We start from the raw sequence: 22,184 nt of genomic DNA, 5'->3' as shown, positions 1-22,184 counted from the left end.
CGATGTGGGACTCGATCCCAGGACCCTGAGATCATGACCTGAGCCGAAGGCAGCAGCTTAATCCACTGAGCCACCCAGGCCCCCCGAGTTACTCGTTCTTAACCAGACCACATCACACCCATCATTTCTAAATAATTAAGGTCAACTTGATTAATCAAAATATAAATATTATATATAATTTTTTCCAACTACAGAAATAAGTTTAGAAATTATTCCAAAATTCAGAATGTTTTTATTTGTAGCTTCAGAGAAATGACATGAGATGTCTTAATTACAGTCATAAATTTACGAATTTGTTAGGAACTGTGGAATTACATTTGGAGGTATTAATTAGAACTAAATTACCACTTTAAATGTTTTAGAATAGTGAAAAGTGATTTTAATTATAAAGACACTACCTGTTTATTTAAAATGCTTTATTTGAAAATAAGGTCATTTTGGGCTGACAAATATTACTTAATAATAAAAAATTTTAGAACCTTAAATTTTCTGTCCACTAAGTCTCCCTAGTATATTGCTGCCCTACATGATATATTGTAGACATACTTTAATATTCTTGATGGTCACAATTCTTTTTTTAAGATTTTATTTATTTGACAGAGAGAGAGATCACAAGTAGGCCGAGAGGCAGGCAGAGAGAGAGAGGAAAGCAGGCTCCCTGCCGAGCAGAGAGCCCGATGCAGGGCTTGATCTCGGGACCCCGAGACCATGACCCGGGCCAAAGGCAGAGGCTCAACCCACTGAGCCACCCAGGTGCCCCATTGTGGTCACAATTTTTAACTGTGGTTTGTTTGTGATAAAGACGTTTCTCTAATCCCAACCAAGAAGATGAAGTTATTTTCTGTCATCAGTCGTTAAGCCCTATCTCTGTGTGAGATACTTTAGAAGTTGGACTTCTAGTCTGAAACTAGTTATTCAGTTTAGCTTTAAATCTTGTGACTCACATTACCCATGACCATAAAGGCATTAGTAATACGACTTAAATACTAGATGGGGATACAGATCCTAGAAGATCACACTGCTCCTTGACTTCCGAGGGTCATTTGAAGCAAAGGTAATTAAAAAGATACACGGTATATTCTGGGCTGCTATTGCAATAGGTCAAAGAAGGTAAAATTTTCTCGTGTCGCGTAACTTATGATTTCTAACAAGCCCACTGACCGAAGAAGAAAATTCAAGGGTTTCGATCTCAAAGGAAGAAAGGAGGAGAAACCTGAAAAAGACGAGAAAGGTAAATAAGTTGCCTAATTCAGGTAAAGTAAATTAGCATGAAGATAAATCATAGTTGGAACGCCTGGGTGGCTCAGTTGGTTAAGCAGCTGCCTTCGGCTCGGGTCATGATCCCAGGGTCCTGGGATCGAGTCCCACATCAGGCTCCTTGCTCGGCAGGGAGCCTGCTTCTCCCTCTGCCTCTGCCTGACTCTCTGTCTGCCTGTGCTCGCTCGCTCTCTCTCCCTCTGTCTCTGACAAATAAATAAAATCTTTAAAAAAAAAAATAAAGATAAGTCATAGTTGAGTTTAAAATAAATATATATAAAATAGTTGATGAGTGACTTTTATAAAGAGATATACCTTGCTTCAGATGCTGGTGAAGTCTTAATGAGAGCGTGATGAATTTGATTTTTCTTTCAAAATTCAATTCCAGAGCAGTGTTTTTTGGTTTGAAACTCTCATGGTAAATCAATTTGAATTAAATGTGATTTAAGACAGTAAAAATGCTTGCTTTCTGAATCTGCTGGCCAGTAAAGACCACACTGATTTGCGTTTTTGAATTACTCATATTTACTCATATTGTACTATTGTCTATCAACCCACTATGCCTTATAAGATTTTCCCCCTATCGTTTTCTTCTTGAGAAATTATAATTGTCAGTAACAGCATCCAGCCTATGTAAAGGTCTAGTAAGTCTCATGTGGGTAGAAGCTCAAGATGGATTTATTTGTATATTATATAAGAAATCTCATTTGAGGAGTACTTGGGTTAAGTGTCTGCCTTCAGTTCAGGTCATGATCCCAGGGTCCTGGGGTTGAACCCCACATCCGGCTTTCTGCTCAACAGGGAATCTGCTTCTCACTCTCTCTCCCTCCCATTCTTCCTCCCTCCTCACTGCTTGTTCTCTCCCTCTCTCTCTCTCTCTCTCAAATAAATAAATAAAATCTAAAAAAAAGAAAAAAGAAGAAAATCTCATCTGAGCCAGTGATGATATGTCCCCAATACTAAGCATGATGAAACGCTGGTGTTTAAAGATTGGTGGGTAGAGGTTACAAATTCAAATAACTTCAGGGACCAAGCAGGTATAGGTTAAACTGTGAGATTATAGGGAAGAGTAGGAATTGTACGCAACGTTATCAGCCAGAGAATGCGTGTCTTCTCTAAAGGCATTCGAAGTTTTTTAAAGCATTAGTCTAAACTTGACAAAACCTGTATCTGGAGGCAAACTTGAGCTTGACCACTGCTTCAACCCCTCTAACTAAACAGCCTATTTACAACAGGAATAGGACGTAGAAAAAAACTAAAATGATTTTCCAACCCTTCAATTCCAGACTCTTCCTTCAGAATGCAATTTCTTGTCTTGGCTGGCCTTTTGAGCGCTGCCACTGCTCTGCCCATCCCCGTGAGTACACCTCCTCCATTGTCCACTCCATTTCCAGTCTAGAGAGAGTACTTCTGGGCTAGTATTTCTGAGCCTTTCCTGTATATTTTCATCTCATGAAAGAGAAAGGTAGAGTCCAGGAAAACTCTAGAATCGGGAATTTATCACTCGTCTTCAGCCCAGTGGTCTTCTCAGGACAAAGCTCAGTCCCATGTGCCATCTGCCGTCTGACCTTGAGCAAGGGGCTGACCCAAGGCTTCCCAGTCTGTAAAATAAGTCGTAAGAGCGACCTCAGAGTAGTGCAAAGATAGTAAAAATGCATATGAAGCCAGAATTCCTCTGGCTCATCCAGTTAGGACTGAAAAATAGGCAGCTCTCAAATAAACTTAGCAAGATAGAACTCCTATTTCACAGTGACCTAAGTCTTAATTATGCAGTTTGAATTGAGTTTCATTTACAATATCTTTACCCCAAACCGTCTCATGTTGACTGTAGCCATGCCTCGCACATCTATACAAATCATTTCTACAAGTGTCATTTGTGTCAGCTGTAGTCTGAACATGTAGGACACCAAGTAGACAAGAAATCCTCTTTCCTGAACTCCTTCTAACCAAGGAGTTTTCAAAGTGAGGGAGCATTCAAAATTTGTGTTTGGGGATACAAAATTTAAATTGACAGTACTACACTCCCTTCGCTTTGAACTTCTGAATGCTAAGGAGGAAATTGAGAGCACTGTTGATTCGAAGATAAAGAGACATGCAACATGTAATGACTCTTACGAAATGTAAATAAAAACATTATTCGGAAGTAAGCTTAAAGGCAAAAAGTACACCTTCTAAATCACTGGACAAAATTAATTCGACCTTTCCCCATTAGATACGCTTTTCATTTCGGAAGTGAAGGTGCACCACTGGTGGGCATACTGCCAAATAGTGTCCTGTTACTCTCATAAAATCTCTTTATAACGAACACTCTATTACCACATGTTGTTTCACCTTGTTGCTGTTGTTTTACAAGCTTGAACAATTTGGAGGAAGTACCAGTGAACAGGTAAACTTCTCATTGTATTTTCAAATGCCGTGTTCATCATTTTTAAAGTTGACAGTTGTCTGAAATGACTGACATCATGTTTCTTTTTACAGAGATTTGGCTTTTACCCACTGCCAGGACCGCCATTTTTTCCTCCGATCCTGTTTCCCCCACCTCCACCTCCACAACTGCCCTTGGTAAACATGGGTTTGAAGAATCTCAAATTCCAAAAAAAAATTTATTACTTAGATGATGGTTGTTAAATTTCCCCAATTTTCACATACTTATATGAGGCTTAATTTCAGGTTGCCAGGCATCATCAGCTCTTCACACCCCCACACAGCATAGCCTGTGGCAGAATGTGACAGGAGCCAGCAGATTTCCCCCTCTGAATATTCAGTGACTTCTTCCAATGGCTCTCTCTCTCTACACTTAACCATCAAAAAAGTGTTCATACTGAATTCCTTTGACTTTGGAGAGCCTAGTTGCTCTTCATGAAGAAAATACCTCTTTTAGTATTTTTTCCTAAATCATCTTGCTGCTTTTTTTCTCAAAAGTTTTTTTTTTTTTTTTTTGAGCTCTTTGTAACTTCCTCTCCACAGGTGAAACAATATAATTATTTTGCTCTTCCTGTTAATTCCTCTCCAATCTCTCCTAATATCTGGATTCTTGTAACATTTTTAAATAAAGGCCGGAGAGTGCTAAATACATACTAGAAATTTCTTCACTCTCTATGGAATAGTTACACTGGTACAGATAGGTAACGTTCATTTGATTAATATTTACTCGTGTCTACTGCCTGATAGGGTCTCTGGAGGGAAGAAAATATAAAAACGATGAGATATGTTCCCAGTTGGATGAGAGAGATGCATCAGTGTAAAAATGTATGTTGATAAGTGCTTCTAGATGTAAATACAGAGTTGATTTGGGCTGTGGATGCAAAGACTTGATTCACAGAGGAGACGTGCTCTGAGCCCGGTCACAAGGGCCGAGGAGTGGCTGGGATTCCTCAGGCAGAGGGAACAGTAAGTGCGCCGGACGGACCTGACAGCGACAGGACAATTTGGGCAAATGACCAGTACAATAAGGCTTTTGAAAAGTTAACACACATTTTAAAATAGCATCTTGCTCAACTTCTTGTCTACCACCTATTTTGAAAACAAACATGATTTTGTATAATTTTATATCTAAATGAAATAAATGAGTTTTATAGCTAAATGAAATAAACACCTTCCTTTTGCTTGTATTTAATTTAAACTGTTTATTTTGCAACTTTAAGTAGGCTTTTGGAAATTTGTCACTGAAGTTACAGTCCTCAATGGAACAGTCTTTCCCTTTAATGTTTTCACATATCCTAAATTTCTAAGTACTTGCATTTATCATTAGTTGCTAATTAATTGCTAATTTTGGTTCAGTCAAAGCTAGAGCATTGTTTTCCTTTTTTTTTTTTTTTTTGGCTGAAATTTAGTAAGATTTAAGTAATGCAAAATCCTGAAGTTTTGGGTTATAATCAGAATGTAGGAATCTTGGTTAACATCTTATGGGAAATCTGGGCGGCAACAGATCTCTAGTATTTGAAATTAAAACTTCCTTCCACCAGATGGCAGAGTGGTATTAAAAAGCAAAGGAAAAACTACTCCAGAAAAACTGGTAAATTTGCAAGCACTATCAAATGCATAAGATTCCTTGGCTTGCGATTTAACTAAGCAAAACAAAACAAAAACAAAACACATACCTCTTGAGAGAAACAAATAATTTAAAATCCATTAGACTCTAAGGTCCACCGAGTTGAAAGTGGGCTCCTTGAGAGCATAATTGCTCAATAAGTACTGATGGAGGATGGAAGGATAAATGAGTTAATGAGAAAAAAAGCTAAAACAAAATTTTGTTTTATTCACAATTCACTTTCTTCCCCCTCTTTTTTTGTAGATTCCAATTCCTCTTCCTTTTCCTCTTCCTTTTCCTTTTGATCCAAATCAGGTAAGTATACTTAAAATTTCCTTTAAGAAAGTATTTAAATGAATGAAACAAATGAAACATTCTTTAGAATGTAATTGGAGAGAAACCTGATACCAGGGATTAATAGTCATCATTCTCTTTTGGACCTTCAGTTATTGGTATTTTATCAGGTTTGGGTTATTTTATATACAAATCTCATATACCCTTGCAGACTGAACTACCTAAGACCTGAAACTTTCCTTGATCGTGTGGAAGGAACCCAGGAAACTAGTACAAAAAGCATTTGAAGTCAAATATTCTAGGGATGCAAACTCTGCCATTTCATACTCTGGAGTGATCTTGAATTCCTCTGAGTCTTACTTTCTTCCAGAATATAAAATAATGAAAATGAATGACTTACAAAATCTATTTCCCCTCTAAAATCGTATGCTTATATCTACCATTAATGAGAGGAAAATGCATTCTTTTGAAATGAAATCCTTTAAACTGGATTTAAGATTATGGCCATGTTATAAAAGGATTATTTAAATTTCATTTTGGCAGAATTTTGCTGGATGGGAGGACAATTACATATGATAAGATTGATTCAGTCATAAATCAAAAAATAAGTCATCTAAATTAAAGCATATCAAAACTGAATTTATTAATGATACTCCTATCATAATGATGGGAAATGGCATTCATTAAGGTTTTCTTTCATAAAAAAGTGATCCTAAAATATAGTCTTTTTCCCAACCTAGTAAGCATAAGTTTAATGACTTTTTCAAGAAGTCCCTGCTATGTTTGGAGACCACAAAACACAAAGTGGACTATATGCTTCCAGAGACAGCAGGTCTGGGGGGAGAGAGTGGGGGGGGGGTTACTTAAAATATTAATGAATATGATTCTTAATGACAATTTTTAGAAATGTAAGAATTCTAAAAAGCATTTTTTCATTAATCAATCTAATATAAAATCAACACAGACAAGAGAGACAAAATGCTGAATTACAACTCCTTCATTATTTGACTATTTCCTTTATTCTAGGTCCTGACACTTAATGACCTTATAACGGTAAATATATCTGCCCTATTAAAGTATAAAGTTCAAAAATGCTACATGCAGCTGCTTATATGAGAATTACTATCTTTATTAGTCTGATTCATTTGGAAACAAAATAAAGCCCAGCTGTTAAATTCAAAGCAAAAAAACAATCTCAATGCATATGGACGGTTCTACAGTCAATTCTTCAATTCATCCAGACTATAAACTGACAAAACCACCTCTTTGATCACGGATGAGGGTGAAATTGAAGAGTCAAAAGACTTAGACCTACAGGGTAAATTGCTTTAGAGAAATTAAATAGACTTGATTATTTCTTCATTAACAATGCATTAGCATAAACACATAATACATTAAAAATTATCAAATCTAAATTCCAACAGATAATAATTTTTTTAACTGAAATGCACAAATTCAACTTCTTAATGAGGCCCTTTATTGATACAATAAGTTATTCAGAATCTTAATTTATGAAAACTCAGGAGAAATACCTGAGTGGATTTTATAAAAGAGAACACTAAAAAATTCCATTTCCTCTAAAAACATACTTTTCATATTTAACCATTTTCTGAAATCAGGACAAACCTTGCAATAGATACATACTTTTATTTCTAAGATCTTTTTTCTTTGAAATGCCATCATTAACTAAAATGTACGTTATACAATCGGTGGTATCTTAGAATCAAAGACATGCATGTTTTGTAAAAATGTCAAAAACTTGTGTGCCTGAGAGAAAAATTTTCCAAGCTGAGACTATTTAAAGCCAGCCATCTTGAGGAATATTTAAGTGTCCCAGAAACTTGAGTTCAAACAGCTTCTGAGTCTACCCAATAAGAACTTTAGTCTCTTTAGTTCAAGTGCTAGTGCTCTCCCTACAATCCACTCTGTTTAAGCAACATTATAGTCCATTTCCAAATGGCAAACAATAAAAATTCTTGCATATTTCTAACTAAAAATGTTTTAGAAAACTACCTTCCATGAATAATTACTGATGATTACAAAAATAGCAAGTTCACCTCTACATCAAACATGGCTGAAAGACCACTGGCCTGTGGTTAGAAAGCTTCTACGCCCACCTTTGCAATTAAATTATCTGTGTGAACATGGGTAAAAGTATAGTTTACCTCTAAAGTCTCTCCCAGTGAAAATACTGACTTCTCAGACACATGACTCATTCAGATAACCGGATCTGAACACTTAATACCCATTTATACTTTCCTTTACTGAACTTCTTGAAAGTATTGTGGGCTGGGACATCTGGCTTGCTTAGTCAGTAGGGAATGTGATTCTTGATCTCAGGGTCACGAGTTTGAATCCCATATTGAGTGACTACTTGAAAATTAAATCTTTAAAAAAAAAAAAAAAGTGCTGGTGCCTGGGTGGCTCAGTGGGTTAAAGCCTTTGCCTTCGGCTCAGGTCATGATCCCAGGGTCCTGGGATCAAGCCCCACATTGGGCTCTCTGCTCTGCGGGGAGCCTGCTTCCCCCTCTCTCTCTCTGCCTGCCTCTCTGCCTACTTGTGATCTCTGTCTCTCAAATAAATAAATTTTTAAAAATCTTTAAAAAAAAAAAAGTGCTGTTGGCCACTACTCATTCTGTGAAGAATTCTGACAGAATAACTTACAGAACTGCCTTATCTTCAGAGCCATAAGAATTTTTTTTCTCCCAGTGTTCCTAGTTAAGTCAGAAAACAAGAAGAGGCCCAAGAGAACAAACACTACCTCAGGTATTACCCTTGCCTAAGAGAAAATTGGGACAGTTTTTAGCTTACATGTTCTTGCATATGTGCTGGGATGGACAGCTCTGCAAATAGAGGGATTAGCCTTCTTTCAGTGGTCAATTTCTTCAGCAAGCTGCCAGTCTATTAAAACAGAAGGACCTGTGGAAGCTACAAAGAGTACTTTTCCAGTGAAACTGCTTGTCTAAGGAGACCCTCAAAGCAAAGTATTCATAGTTGTCCTAAAATTTTGGTTCAAGTATCATTCACATAGGGAACTTGCATAATTTAAGAAAAGTAGCACTTGCCTGGATGTGTACACAGCGAGGTTTGCTTTTTTTTTTTTTTTTTAAGATTTTATTTATTTGAGGGCACCTGGGTGGCTCAGTGGGTTAAGCCACTGCCTTCGGCTCAGGTCATGATCTTAGGGTCCTGAGATCGAGTCCCGCATTGGGCTCTCTGCTCAGCGGGGAGCCTGCTCCCCCCCGCCCCCCGCCTCTCTCTGCCTGCCTCTCTGCCTACTTGTGATTTCTCTCTGTCAAATAAATAAAATCTTTAAAAAAAAAAAAAAGATTTTATTTATTTGAGAGTGTGTGTGTGTGTGTGAGAGAGAGAAAGAGAGCATGAGAGGAGAGAGGTCAGTGGGAGAAGCAGACTCCCCACTAAGCAGGAAGCCTGATGTGAGACTCTATCCCGGCACTCCAGGATCATGACCTGAGCTGAAGACAGACGCTTAACCAACTGAGCCAACCAGGCGCCCCCACAGCAAGTTTCTTTCTTTCTTTTTTTTTTTTTTTTAAGATTTTATTTATTTATTTGACAGAGAAAGAGAGAGCACAAGCAGCGGGGAGTGGCAAACAGAGGGAGAGGGAGAAGCAGGCTCCCCGCTGAGCAGGGAGCCCAACATGGGGCTCGATCCCAGGACTCAGAGATCATGACCCAAGCCAAAGGCAGACGCTCAACTGACTGAGCCATCCAGGCGCCCCCACAGAGCAAGTTTTTAACCATTCACATCAATCCTATCTTTTAGATTATAGTGAATATAGTTACAAGAAAATAGTTTTTTGAATTAAGGAAATTTAAATCTAGATATTGTATATTTATTTTAAAATTTACACCATATAAATAAAGCACTAAAAATGGAATTAATTTTTCAACAAAACAAAGATTTTTCATATGGAAAATATTTTAGCTTACATGTGGACCAAGTTAAAAATAAACCCACTGACAGCTCTAGCACTGATCATTGACTTTTCTTTTCAGTTAATCACTTCTATTTTGAACCAACTCGGGGTAAGTTCACATTAACTTTTAAGCTATTGTAAACTACAAACCTATTTAATGGACTGAAAAAGTCTTTTTTTTTTTTTTTAGGGTTTCATTGGGGTAAGACTTTATTTCTATGATTTTATTGATAAAAGTAAGTGACATTTAATCTCAGAAAAGGTAAGAATAATTCTCCTGAACTATAAAAACATATGGCATAGTCAAACCCAACTGACTTACCCAAATTAGAACTTCTGAATTATAAACTCTTGAGATCACAATTTCTGTAGGTCTAAAAATGTATTATTTTCATAATGTCCATGGTATGTGACAAAATTTCAGCTTACAGAAATATATGCAATAATAGGTTAATAAATTTCAAACAGTAAATTTTACCTCAACCTCGTTGTTTTATGGACAATTCATGGTAAGCAGTGAAAAAAGTCTGTTGTGAAACTACCACATCTAGAAATGGCCTGATTTCAAGGCAAGGCAACACATCTCCGTAACACAAAAGCATCAGCTTTGCTGGATGGCAAGGCTACAAACCTTGAAACTTCCCACTTTGATTCTCATCCAAGTTTGCTTTCATTTAAAAAACAAAAAGTAGGTATGTTCCTTTTTTAAATACCTGAATTAATGTCAATGAAGTCTATACAGTATTTAGTTATTTTAATCTACCTTGAGAGAAGCTGAGTCAAAATAGTCCCAATCCCAATTTTGAGAAAGAAATTGGATTTAACCCAAGTTTTCCTTCTGACAAGTTTCACTGCCCTAAAACATTTACTTAGTATTTCTTACCATTTCAAATGCTCTTATCAGGCCATCGGAAGGCTAGATGGGAGAAGTTAAGCTCTTTGTTGCAGAAAACCCAGTTGAGGGTTCAATTTATCAGCGCTTCGGGTGTAACAGAACCACATTATTTTCTACCTCCCAGTACACGTGATTACACCAATACTAACCCAACACCAATAAATTAACTGTAGGATGGGAAACATGAGTGGAAGCAAAGAAAAACTTATGGCAAAAATACCTTCATATAATAACTATAGTCTGTAATGTTTATTTTGGCAGAAATAATTCTCTATGTCAGAAGTTATATACAGTAAGTACAATCTCCAAATACGTTTCAAGCACTATTACACATTTTAAAAATATTTTTACCTTAAGAGTTTAATAGTCTCAGGTCATGTCCATATTGATAAATAGTTTGAGGAAAGGTGTACTGATGAAAGCAGGTAATTAACCTATTCAAATTCATTACAAATGCTTTCTTCAAAGGATGCATTTTTAAATCAGTTTATTAAAACTTCACAAATAGATTAGAGTGTAATACTTATATTTAATTACTTATGTAATTACTTATGTAATTCTTATACTATAAGAAAATATAGCATTTAGCCTCTAAAGGTGGTTAGAATTTTCAAGTGCCCTCTTTAGCTACCAAATATTTAGGTTGTAGATAATTATGGTCTTACTATGAAAGTCCAGCATATTGCTTCCGTTTGAGTTTGAAATGCTTTCAAAAGCTTCAGAACACCTGCTAGCAAGACAAATATTGGCTGATGCCACTTATCCTTAAGATATAACCAAATAAAATGTCTCTGAGCCAAAATTTCAATTTCAACAATGCTAGCTAAACCACACATGGCCCTAAAGTCAAGTCATAAACTCTATCAATATGGATAATGTGACTAGTCCTTAAGTAATGTATAATCTTCCGAACTGCATGCTTAAAGTAACAAAGCTTCTTCTCCGTAGTAAGGAATACAATACAGAAGAAGTTTATGAACAAGGCAGACCTGGATTCAAATCCCAGCTCTGTCCCTTTCTGAATTAAGCTTGGGACAATTTTTCTAAATATCATTTTCATCTGTGAAATGGAAATAATACCACCTAACATCATGATTGTTTGGAGGATTGAGTGATATAACGTAGATACTCAGTAAGTGGTATCTGTTAATACTATTTTGCTAAATATCTCTTTTAGACAAAAGTATTTCAATAGTATTCCTTACATCTAAAATATAAGAAAAGCAAATATGGAGGTAATATCACCTAGTAATATAGGAGCAGATATTCCTCCATAAATGTCTTAAACTAAAATTTTAATCTGTTTTTTTCTTATTATAGATGATGCTGGATATTTAAAACACTTATCAGAAGATTATCTGCTTCTATCCTATCTATAGTTTATAGGAGTTTTATAATTCTGCATACTTTATATGTCCCAGAGAAAACTCCAAAATGCCATGAAGAATTTATCTACAGACCATGTGCTTTAGTACTTCTTTAAATAAAGTGTTGTGTTACCTAATATCTTTTCTAATGTCATTGTAAATGTTTCAACACTATTACACATAAGTAAATGTTGACCTTCAGGGAATTGCTCAAACTTTCTTAAGAGCCTTAGTAAGCAGCTTCAATTTAAAGAATTCCATTTAGTGCCAGGAAAAAGCAATCTCTTCTTGCCAAACAGTAAAAGTAGAATCCAAACTGTTCATTCTAGAAGAAGGTCATCCTACATACCACCTAATGAGCAGGTCATCCTAGTCAGCACAAGTCCCTTATTACATAACCAGGGACCAGGATTTTATGGATTTTAGAAAATTAATGTCATATTCAAACCTTATAATGATTCCAGAATGGTCTGAAACAACACCCTGAAATCAAACATTCTAATGTTTCTCAGCAAAACTTACAGTCACAGGAATGGGCAGAAAGCTTCCTGTCAGTTCAGCTCAGATTTACCACCAAAGTAGTTTTGATACTAAATTGGGGGGCTAAAAACCTTTTGATTTACCTTAGCCCACTTTTGTCCTCAAGCTACTATAATACTTTTTCCAAATATGGTAAGGGAAACAACCATGACCTTTTTTTTTTTTTTTAAGATTTATATATTTATCTGACACAGAGAGAGAAAGAGATCACAAGTAGGCAGAAACAGTGAGGGGGAAGCAGGCTCCCTGCTGAGCAGAGAGCCTGATGTTGGGCTCAATCCCAGGACCCTGGGATCATGACCTGAGCTGAAGGCAGAGGCTTAACGCAGAGCCACCCAGGTGCCCCAACAACCATGTCTTTATTCCCTAAACCTCCTTTTCTTCAGATCCCCCATCTGTAGTCCAGCTGGAATAAAGGAATTATGAAGGTCCTCACTTTAGGTTGACAGGACTAAATACCACAGGACTTTCCCAATGGGCATCGTATAGCCAAAATGTGATACACCTGCCCATCAGACAAGTATTCTTTTCCTTCCTCTTCCCTGCCTCCACGAGCACCCAGACCATCAACAACTCTTTCCTTTCCTCAAATCATGTTAACAGTAGGCCTCTCAAGAACCTATTCAAATCCTTATCGTTCCCTTCCAAAAAAAAAAAAAAAAATTAATTAATTCTGAAAAGACCTCCGTCTGTCTCATTTCAATTCCTTTCTGAACACTTATTAACATATAATGTACTGTTTCAGGGGTACAGGTCTGTGATTCATCGGTGTTATACAATTCACAGAACTCACCACAACACATACCCTCCCCAGTGCCCATCACCCAGCCACCCCATTCCTCCCACTCCCCTCCACTCCAGAAACCCTGTTTGTTTCCTGAGATTGAGTCTCTCATGGTTTGTCTCCCTCTGGTTTTGTCTTGTTTCATTTTTCCCTCTCTTCCCCTATGATCCTCTCTCTTGTTTCTCAGATTCCTCATATCAGTGAGATCATATGATAATTATCTTTCTGATTGACTTATTTTGCTTACTATAATACCCTCAAGTTCTAGCTACGTCATTGTAAATGGCAAGATTGTCTTTTTGATGGCTGCATAATATTCCATTGTATGACCATCTATTCTTAATTTACTCATGATACATGCAGTTATAGTAGAGTGAAATAAACATATCATTTTACAATTCTCTGAACATATCTTTTAATTCAGAATTTTTGGGGTTTTTTTTTATTTAAGATTTTTATTTATTTATTTGACAGGGAGAGAGAAAGAGCACAAGCAGAGGGAGCAGCAGGTAGAGGGAGAGGGAGATGCAGGATCCCCACTGAGCAGGGAGCCCAATGCGGGACTCCATCCCAGGAACATGGAATCATGACCTGAGCTGAAGAAGGCAGGTGCTTAATCGACTCAGCCACTCAGGCATCCCTAATTGAGAATTTTTGAAAAGTGAGAACGTGAGCTCTTGTTCATTGACCTTGATCTTTATTGACTAAAAGAGTGACTGAAACTTCCTCAAAACACTGATTCTAAAGTCAAGAAAAATATATAAGGTTTCCATTTTGAAAATTGTAAGATTCCAAATTCCAAGATTACATAAAACAAAATATGAGGCAAATAATTTAAAAATAGATTAGACAATGGTGATGCTCCTCCTAAAAGGAGCCTGATGTGGCAGGAACATCCTTCAAACACCAGAAGATCAACAGAAAAAAAAAATGATAAATAAGAACTAGATGGAAAACAGAAGTTATGGCTGACCATAAATTTATCTTTATTCAGATTATGATTCTTGAGCGAGCATCAGTTGTTTAGACTTGGTTTAAGCTATGCTTAATTAGAACACATACAAAATGATTATTCATATTTTTTGATTGGAAAGCAGAAAATTCTGTGTTGCATTTCACCATATTTACTAATTATATTCTGATATGAACTTCTAAATGCAAATGGCTTTGAAAGTGAATAAAATAAATTCCAAGTGACCAACCCTGCCCTCCTGTAGGACAAGCTCTGTGATGCTGCCTTCTTTTCAGCACATGCCCCTTTGCTGGCTCATGGCTCCCACAGTGATGTGGGCTACAACCCGCGGCACTCAGTTTCAGTTTCAGAGTCCTCGCTCCAGTGTGCATCTCGCTTTTCGGCCACCAGTTTGATGAACTGAGAGTGACTGGCATAAAGCTGGAGTTGATCACTGATGTCCACCCATTTCACTTTTCCAGCATCATCGCCAGCTTCTAGGGTAAGGTTATCCATTACCTCACCTGTTAGCAAAGAAAAAAAATATCACCAAGAAAAAGTAATTCATTTACTTATTTTAACATAATTCTGTAGCTTCAAGTAAATGTGGCCCAGTTCATTAAAAACTAGAATGTTCCAAATCTTCGAAATGCCCCAATTTTAATCAAGTTTCTAAATTTTTTAAAGAAAGATTTACTATTTACTTGAGAGAGAGAGAGAGAGCACGAGCAGCGGGAAGGGCAGAGGGACAAGCAGACTCTGCGCTGTGTGCAAAGCCCGAAGTCAGGCTCGATCCCAGGACCCTGAAATCATGATCTGAGCTGAAGCCACTTAAATGAACCACCCAGGTACCGCCCCCCAAGTTCCTAAATTTTAAGTAGAGGCACAAATAAGGAAGCTTTTCTCTTTAAAAAGTAAGAATATCAGCCTTTTAAAAAAGAGTTCTATTAAATAAATATGAAAACTTATGTCAAAATAAATTCTAGAGGGATAAGAGATTTAAATGTATAAAAAATAAAACAATTATTGGCAATTCATTTTGCACTATTAAGGTAAGTGGGCCTTTCTAAGCATGACCCCAAACCAGAAACCATAAATGAAAATATTTATAATTGTATTTACAAATAAATATAAATATTAAAATAATATACTTATCAAAAAATTAAAAGTAATGCTGCTCTCATTCACTATTGTACATTCATTATATATGAATGTAAATGGCATATTTCTGTAAGAAAATTTGCCAATGCTATAAAGAGCTTTGAAAAAGCAAATGCTCTTCGATGAGCATTCATTCCACAAGTATCAGGTGCCTCTTACCCAGTTTAATAAACATAAGTCAGTTTACCTGTTTCATCATGGTAGTTCACAGCTTCTGTCTCCATCCATGCATTATCAGTGTTTCGAGGATCATCAACATATCCCTTATATATCTATTTTTAAAAGGAGGCAGAAAAAAAGTGTAGAATGAAACACAAATGGGGTGAGCAGATATGTGTTACCTTCATTGGAATCAGAAATGTAAATATCCTGTTGCAAAACAGTGTGCATAAATATTCAGGAGGCAATAATTACACATTTATTTAGGATCAAAGAACAGCAACTAAGGGTACACAGATTTGGGTAGCAACCCACTATCCCACTAGGGAGCAAAGCCAGGTTTTTTATTTTTATTTTTTTATTTTTTTTTTAAGATTTTATTTATTTTGACAGAGAGAGAGAGAGAGAGCACAAGCAGGAGGAGCGGCAGAGGGAAAAGAAACAGGATCCCAGCTGAGCAGAGAGCCCAACAGGGAGCTCGATCCCAGGACTCTGGGATCATGACCTAAGCCAAAGGCAGACACTTAAATGACTAAGCCACCCAGGTGCCCCAATTCAGGCTTTTCTAAAACTAAAAAGAAAATGCTTGTAGAAGTTGTTTACAAGGAATTCTGATGCACTGGTAAAGAAAACCAATCGTGGCTGAATATAATCAGTTGCTGAGCCTGTCACTAAGCAAGTCTGTTCTTTAGCAAGTTGCAGGTGTTTGTGAAGTCTTTGGAGTATTTGTGGTTTGGCCCAGTTTAAAAGTTCAGGGCTCCACCTGGTGAAGTGCACAAGGCCCAGCTCCTAAAGGCCTCTTAGCTCCACTTTAAAACCTCTTGACATAACTGACTCCATTATTTCACCTTTCATAAAGAAATGTAAATATCACAACCTTTCATGTAGCATTCTATATGTTTGATTTAAATTTCCCAGGAAACAATATTGTCCAGAACCATTTGAGTCAGCTTTAAAATTCACAAAACCCTCAGGGTGCCTAGGTGGCTCAGTTAGTTAAGCATCTCACTCTTGATTTCAGCTCAGGTCGTGATCTCAGGGTTGTGGGATTAAGCCTGGCATTCTGTCTCCCTCTGTCCCTTCTCCCACCTCCCACCCCCTCATGTGAAAATAAAAATTTCACAAAACCCTCAACTCCACAGACTTTAATTTCATAATTTGGGAATTATGAAATTCCCAGTCACATTTGGGCCATATGATTTTTTTTAAAGGCTCTATAAGTATTACTCTGTTTTAGTAATTTCTGCAATTATAGTTTCAGACATACAAAGATTCTTTTAGTTATAAAGAGATCTATGAATAAATTTGGTAAAGACTAATATTTAAGCTCTTAATACATGAAAAGATTTGGATCTAGCCATCTAACACAAATGCAACCAAAAACCTGAACATAAATAAGAAATCCCAATTCTAGAAAGGAAACATAGCAAGTGGAACAAAAGCCAGCATAAAACAGAAGAAACTCTGTAGTACGTTTTCTTATCATCAGTACACATATACTGATGTGTACTTTTTTTAAAATTACAAAGGGTATGTAGACAAAACAGAGGTAAGACTTAAATGGTTATGCACAAAAAAAACTCTGAATAACATAACTTAAAATGTAAATGTCTTTGTAAACAGCCAAATTCATATAATTTTTTTTAAAGGTTCTCTGATGGATGGGTGAGCTCAGGGTCACATTAGCTAACATGTAGTCCAAAGAAAAACTCAGAGGAGATAAATGTATTCTAATGAAATTGACCTAAAGTTGGACTATAAAACTTTAAGCAGAACTGTATTTCAGTGAAGATCTACTGAATTTAAGTTGTGTTTAGCAATATGTATTTCAAATACACGGGTAATTCACTTTATTCAGAGAATAAACTACCGGATTTCCAGGTGAACTTTTAAATAATTTTCATTCATCCATGGGGCTAAGTCCCTTCAGAGGAACCACCTTTTCTTACCACTAGATGTTCCTGGCTGAAGAGCTTGTGCAACTGTTCCTCTAATTCTTTCTTTTCCGCTCCAGATTTCTGTAAGGAGTTGAGAGCTTCTTCGCCAAACTCTCTTTTAAGTGCAGCACTAATCTTTTCTCCAGGATCCACCATCCCCTAAGAGTCACATTTTAAGGGGAAAAAAAGTAATACGCTTTAACTCATGCAACAAATATTTACTGGGTGATACAGTAAACATTGTTCTAGCTGCCCGTAATCATGATCCCCATTCTCCTGTGCTATGTTCTTCTATAAACCATTTGATTCTAGGAGAAGCAGCCAGTCAGGGTATCCCATGTATTTGACCACAGTAATTGGTTCGAGGTTAGTCTATGGTAAACTGAGCCAAACAGACCTCTTTCCTGGTACCTTCCAAACTCAAGCTAAGGGGGAAGGCCTGGAGGCAAGGAAGAATACAGCAAGCTAATACTTCCCCATTGTTCATTCCAATCCATTTTTGTCCTACAATGGAAAAAACCATTCTTGCAGATAGGAGGATATGTATAAAGTGTCATCCTCTTACCAAACTATCTCCATTTCATAATATGGCATAAAATATAAAATCCTCTACTGCTAAAAAAATTTTTAAATGTAAAAAAAAAACAAAAAAACTCTGCTGGGGGCACCTGGGTGGCTCAGTTGGCTAAGCTACTGCCTTCAGCTCAGGTCATGATCCTCGGGTCATGGGATGGAGCATTGCTTTGGGCTCCCCACTCAGCGGGGAGTCTGCTTCTCCCTCTGCCCCTGTCTGCCTCTCTCTTAAATAAGTAAACCTTAAAAACAAAACAAAACAAGGGGCGCCTGGGTGGCTCAGCGGGTTAAAGCCTCTGCCTTCGGCTCCAGTCATGATCCCAGCGTCCTGGGATCGAGCCCCACATTGGGCTCTCTGCTCCGCAGGGAGCCTGCTTCCTCCTCTCTCTGCCTGCCTCTCTGCCTACTTGTGATCTCTGTCAAATAAATAAAATCTTATAAAAATTAAAATTAAAAATTTTTAAAAACACCTCTGTTGCACAAACACCCATTTTACTTTTTTAATAATTTTTTAAATTTTTTATTAACATATAATGTAATATTAGCCCTAGGGGTAAACTCTGTGAATCACCAGGTTTACACACTTCACAGCACTCACCATAGCACATACCTTCCCCAATGTCCATAACCTAACCACCCTCTCCCTGTCCCCCTCCCCGCGTCAACCCTCAGTTGTTTTGTGAGATTAAGAGTCTCTTATGGTTTGTCTCCCTCCTGATCCCATCTTGCTTCATTTTTTTCCTTCCTTACCATACCCCTAAACCCCCAATTCTGCCTCTCAACTTCCTCATATCAGGGAGATCATATGATAATTGTCTTTCTCTGATTGATTTATTTCACTCAGCATAGTTCCATCCATGTTGTCACAAATGGCAAGATTTCATTCCTTTTGATGGCTGCATAGTATTCCATTATATATATATTACATATCTTCTTTATCCATTTGTCTGTTGATGGACATCTAGGTTCTTTCCATAGTTTGGCTATTGTGGACTTTGCTGCTATAAAAATTCAGGTGCACATGCCCCTTCAGATCACCGCATTTGTATCTTTAGGGTAAATACCCAGTACCATGACTGCCGGGTCGTAGGGTGCTACTTTTAACTTTTTGAGGAAACTCCATGCTGTTTTCCAGAGTGGCTGCACCAGCTTGCATTCCCACCAATAGTGTATGAGGGCTCTTCTTTCTCCGCATCCTCACCAGCATCTGTCGTTTCCTAACTTAACTAGTCATTCTGACTGGCTGAGGTGGAATCTCATTGTGGTCTTGATTTGTATTTCCCTGATGCCAAGTGATGTGGAGCACTTTTTCATGTGTCTGTTGGCCATTTGGATGTCTTCTTTGCAGAAATGTCTGTTGATGTCTTCTGCCCATTTCTTGATTGGAATATCTGTTCTTTGGGTATTGAGTTTGGTAAGTTCTTTTTTTTTTTTTTTTATTAAAAAGTCAGCTTTATTATTGACAGGAATAATGGGCAGGAGTCAACATTCTGCAGGTTGAGTTTGGTAAGTTCTTTTATAGATTTTGGATACTAGTCCTTTTTCTGATATGTCATTTGCAAATATCTTCTCCCATTCTGTTGGCTGTCTTTTGGTTTTGTTGACTGTTTCCTTTGCTGTGCAAAAGATTTTAATCTTGATGAAGTTCCTTCCAATAGTTCATTTTTGCCCTTGCTTCCCTTGCCTTTGGTGATGTTTCTAGGAAGAAGTTGCTGCAGTTGAGGTAGAAGAGGTTGCTGCTGTGTTCTCCTCAAGGATTTTGATGGATTCTTTTCTCACACTGAGGTCTTTCACCCATTTAGAGTTTCTTTGTGTATGGTTTAAGGAAATGGTCCAGTTTCATTTTTCTGCAATGTGGCTGTCCAATTTTCCCAACACCATTTGTGGAAAAGACTGTCTTTTTTTCATTGGACATTCTTTCCTGCTTTGTCTAAGATTAGTTGACCATTGAGTTGAGGGTATATTTCTGGGCTCTCTATTCTGCTCCACTGATCTGTGTCTGTTTTTGTGCCAGTACCATACTGTCTTGATGATGACAGCTTTGTAATAGAGCTTGAAATCTGGAATTGTGATGCCACCAACTTTGGTTTTCTTTTTCAACATTCCTAGGGCTATTAGGGGTCTTTTCTGGTTCCATACAAATTTTAGGATTATTTGTTCCATTTCTTTGAAAAACATGGGTGGGATTTTGATAGGGATTGCATTAAATGTGTAGATTGCTTTAGGTAGCATAGACATTTTCACAATATTTGTTCTCCCAATCCATGAGCACAGAACATTTTTCCATTTCTTTGTGTCTTCCTCAATTTCTTTCATGAGTACTTTATAGTTTTCTGAGTACAGAATTCTTTGCCTCTTTGGTTAGGTTTATTCCTAGGTATCTTATGGTTTTGGGTGCAATTGAAAAGGGGACTGACTCCTTAATTTCTCTTTCTTCTGTCTTGCTGTTGGTGTATGGAAATGCAACTGATTTCTGTGCATTGATTTTATATCCTGACACTTTACTGAATTCCTGTACAAGTTCTAGCAGATTCGGAGTGCAGTCTTTTGGGTTTTCCACATAAAGTATCATATCTGCAAAGAGCGAGAGTTTGACTTCTTCTCTGCCAATTTGAATGCCTTTAATTTCTTTTTGTTGTCTGATTGCCAAGGCTAGGACTTCTATCTAGTACTACACTGAATAGCAGTGGTGATGATGGACATCCCTGCCGTGTTCCTGACCTTAGCAGCAAAGCTCTCAGTTTTTCTCCATTGAGAATGATATTCGCTGTGGGTTTTTCATAGATGGCTTGATGATATTAAGGTATATACCCTCTATCCCTATTTAAGAGTTTTGATCAAGAAAGGATGCTGTACTTTGTCAAATGCTTTTTCAGCATCTACTGAGAATATCATATGGTTCTTGTACTTTCTTTTATTAATACAAATACCCATTTTAAAATACCACTTCAAATATACACTGACATGAACGTAAAAAAATAAACTATTCCTGATGATATTATGGAACTTTTTTAAAACTACAAGAAACAGTAAGTAATAAAAGTTATCTTTTTTTAATGTCTAAAGTTATCAGAATTCAACACAAGAATGCTCTCAGTTTTACTCGGACTTGAAGTAGAGGTTGAATTCTGAAATGGGATCCACCATTTATGAATACCTACTTTATGTCAGGTGCTTTATCACTAGTAATCCCATGAAGTAAATACAATTATCTTTACTTTAAAGAGAAGGGTTTGAACTCCAAATATTCAGCTCTGAGTGGAAAGACCAGGATACAAGCCTATGTCTAACTCCAAAGTCCATGTTCTTTTCCAAAGGTTTTATAATTAGACTCAAATTCTAACACTTTGATGCATCATCTTAAACTTGCTCTTGACAGTGAGACTTCACTGCAGTGAGGAATGACAAAAGAATTCCTGAAGTGGGGAGAGAGGGAAGATAAATGAAGGGTAAAGATCCACACAAAATAACCTTGCAGCAAATGAAGCAACTAAGAAGGACTTAAAACATTAATTTGATTTAATTTTAATTCTTACCCCTGGGATTGCCCATTCTCCACAGTCTTTCCTTTTTATTGCCACAAACTGTAAGATGTTTTTCCCAGAAATGGGGTGGGTGATTTTATTTCCACTACTATCCCGTTTCCACCTAAAAATAATAATAGAAAATCATAACTGATTTAGAGCAAAGAAAAGGACCTGTCTCAAACTTGAGACAAAGTTATATATATCTTTCTTTATAAAAAGACATATATAAGTCTACCTCAAATCAGCTAGTTTTACCAAAAAATTATTTTGTAATAGAAACACTCTATATTTACAAACCAAGCCAGATATCTACTTTCCATAAAAGATACTGTATTCTCTGGAATAAAAATTCAGAATATAAAGTTTTTACTACTTACGCACTGTCAAAAAAAGAAGTTTAAAAGCTGAAAAGAATTTAGAGACAGGGACATAAACTTAAAAAATAGTCCAAGGACATTTTTTAAGAACCACAAGTAGTGTATGGGCAACTGGGTGGCTCAGTCAGTTAAGTGTCCGACTCTTGACTTCAGGTCAGGTAATGATCTCAGGGTCATGGGACTGAGCCCCACATCGGGCCCTGCGCTCACTGCAGAGTCTGCTTATCCCTCACCCTTTGCCCCTCCCCCTGACTCTTGCTCACTCTCTCAAATAAATAAAATCTTTTCAAAAAAATTTTCAAATAGATAATTCTTTCAGAACGCACTTCTTCTAACCATATCTTCTTTGCCAGAAATGCTGATACATCTCCCCTTTCCCTTCTCTACCCC

At 37.1% G+C, this 22,184-nt stretch overlaps 1 protein-coding gene across 2 annotated transcripts in view; it reads right to left on the bottom strand.

The window, feature by feature from the left end:
* Positions 1-6,689: 6,689 nt before the first annotated feature.
* Positions 6,690-22,184, bottom strand: part of NUDT9 (nudix hydrolase 9) — a 30,854-nt gene continuing 15,359 nt past the window's right edge. For both annotated transcript variants that reach the window (XM_059375624.1, XM_059375614.1), the window contains exons 5-8: positions 21,427-21,538; positions 17,330-17,476; positions 15,409-15,493; positions 6,690-14,584 (exon numbers count right to left, since the gene is read on the bottom strand). In XM_059375624.1, the coding sequence (XP_059231607.1) occupies positions 14,400-14,584; positions 15,409-15,493; positions 17,330-17,476; positions 21,427-21,538 (529 nt within the window). In that variant the 3' untranslated portion in view covers positions 6,690-14,399. The remainder of the gene's footprint in view (positions 14,585-15,408; positions 15,494-17,329; positions 17,477-21,426; positions 21,539-22,184) is intronic.

This window comes from Mustela nigripes, chromosome 1 (genome assembly GCF_022355385.1).
Source record: "Mustela nigripes isolate SB6536 chromosome 1, MUSNIG.SB6536, whole genome shotgun sequence".
Taxonomy (NCBI): Eukaryota; Metazoa; Chordata; class Mammalia; order Carnivora; family Mustelidae; genus Mustela; species Mustela nigripes.
Note: the sequence above shows the minus strand (reverse complement) of the source record. Positions and strands in the feature narration are given on the sequence as shown.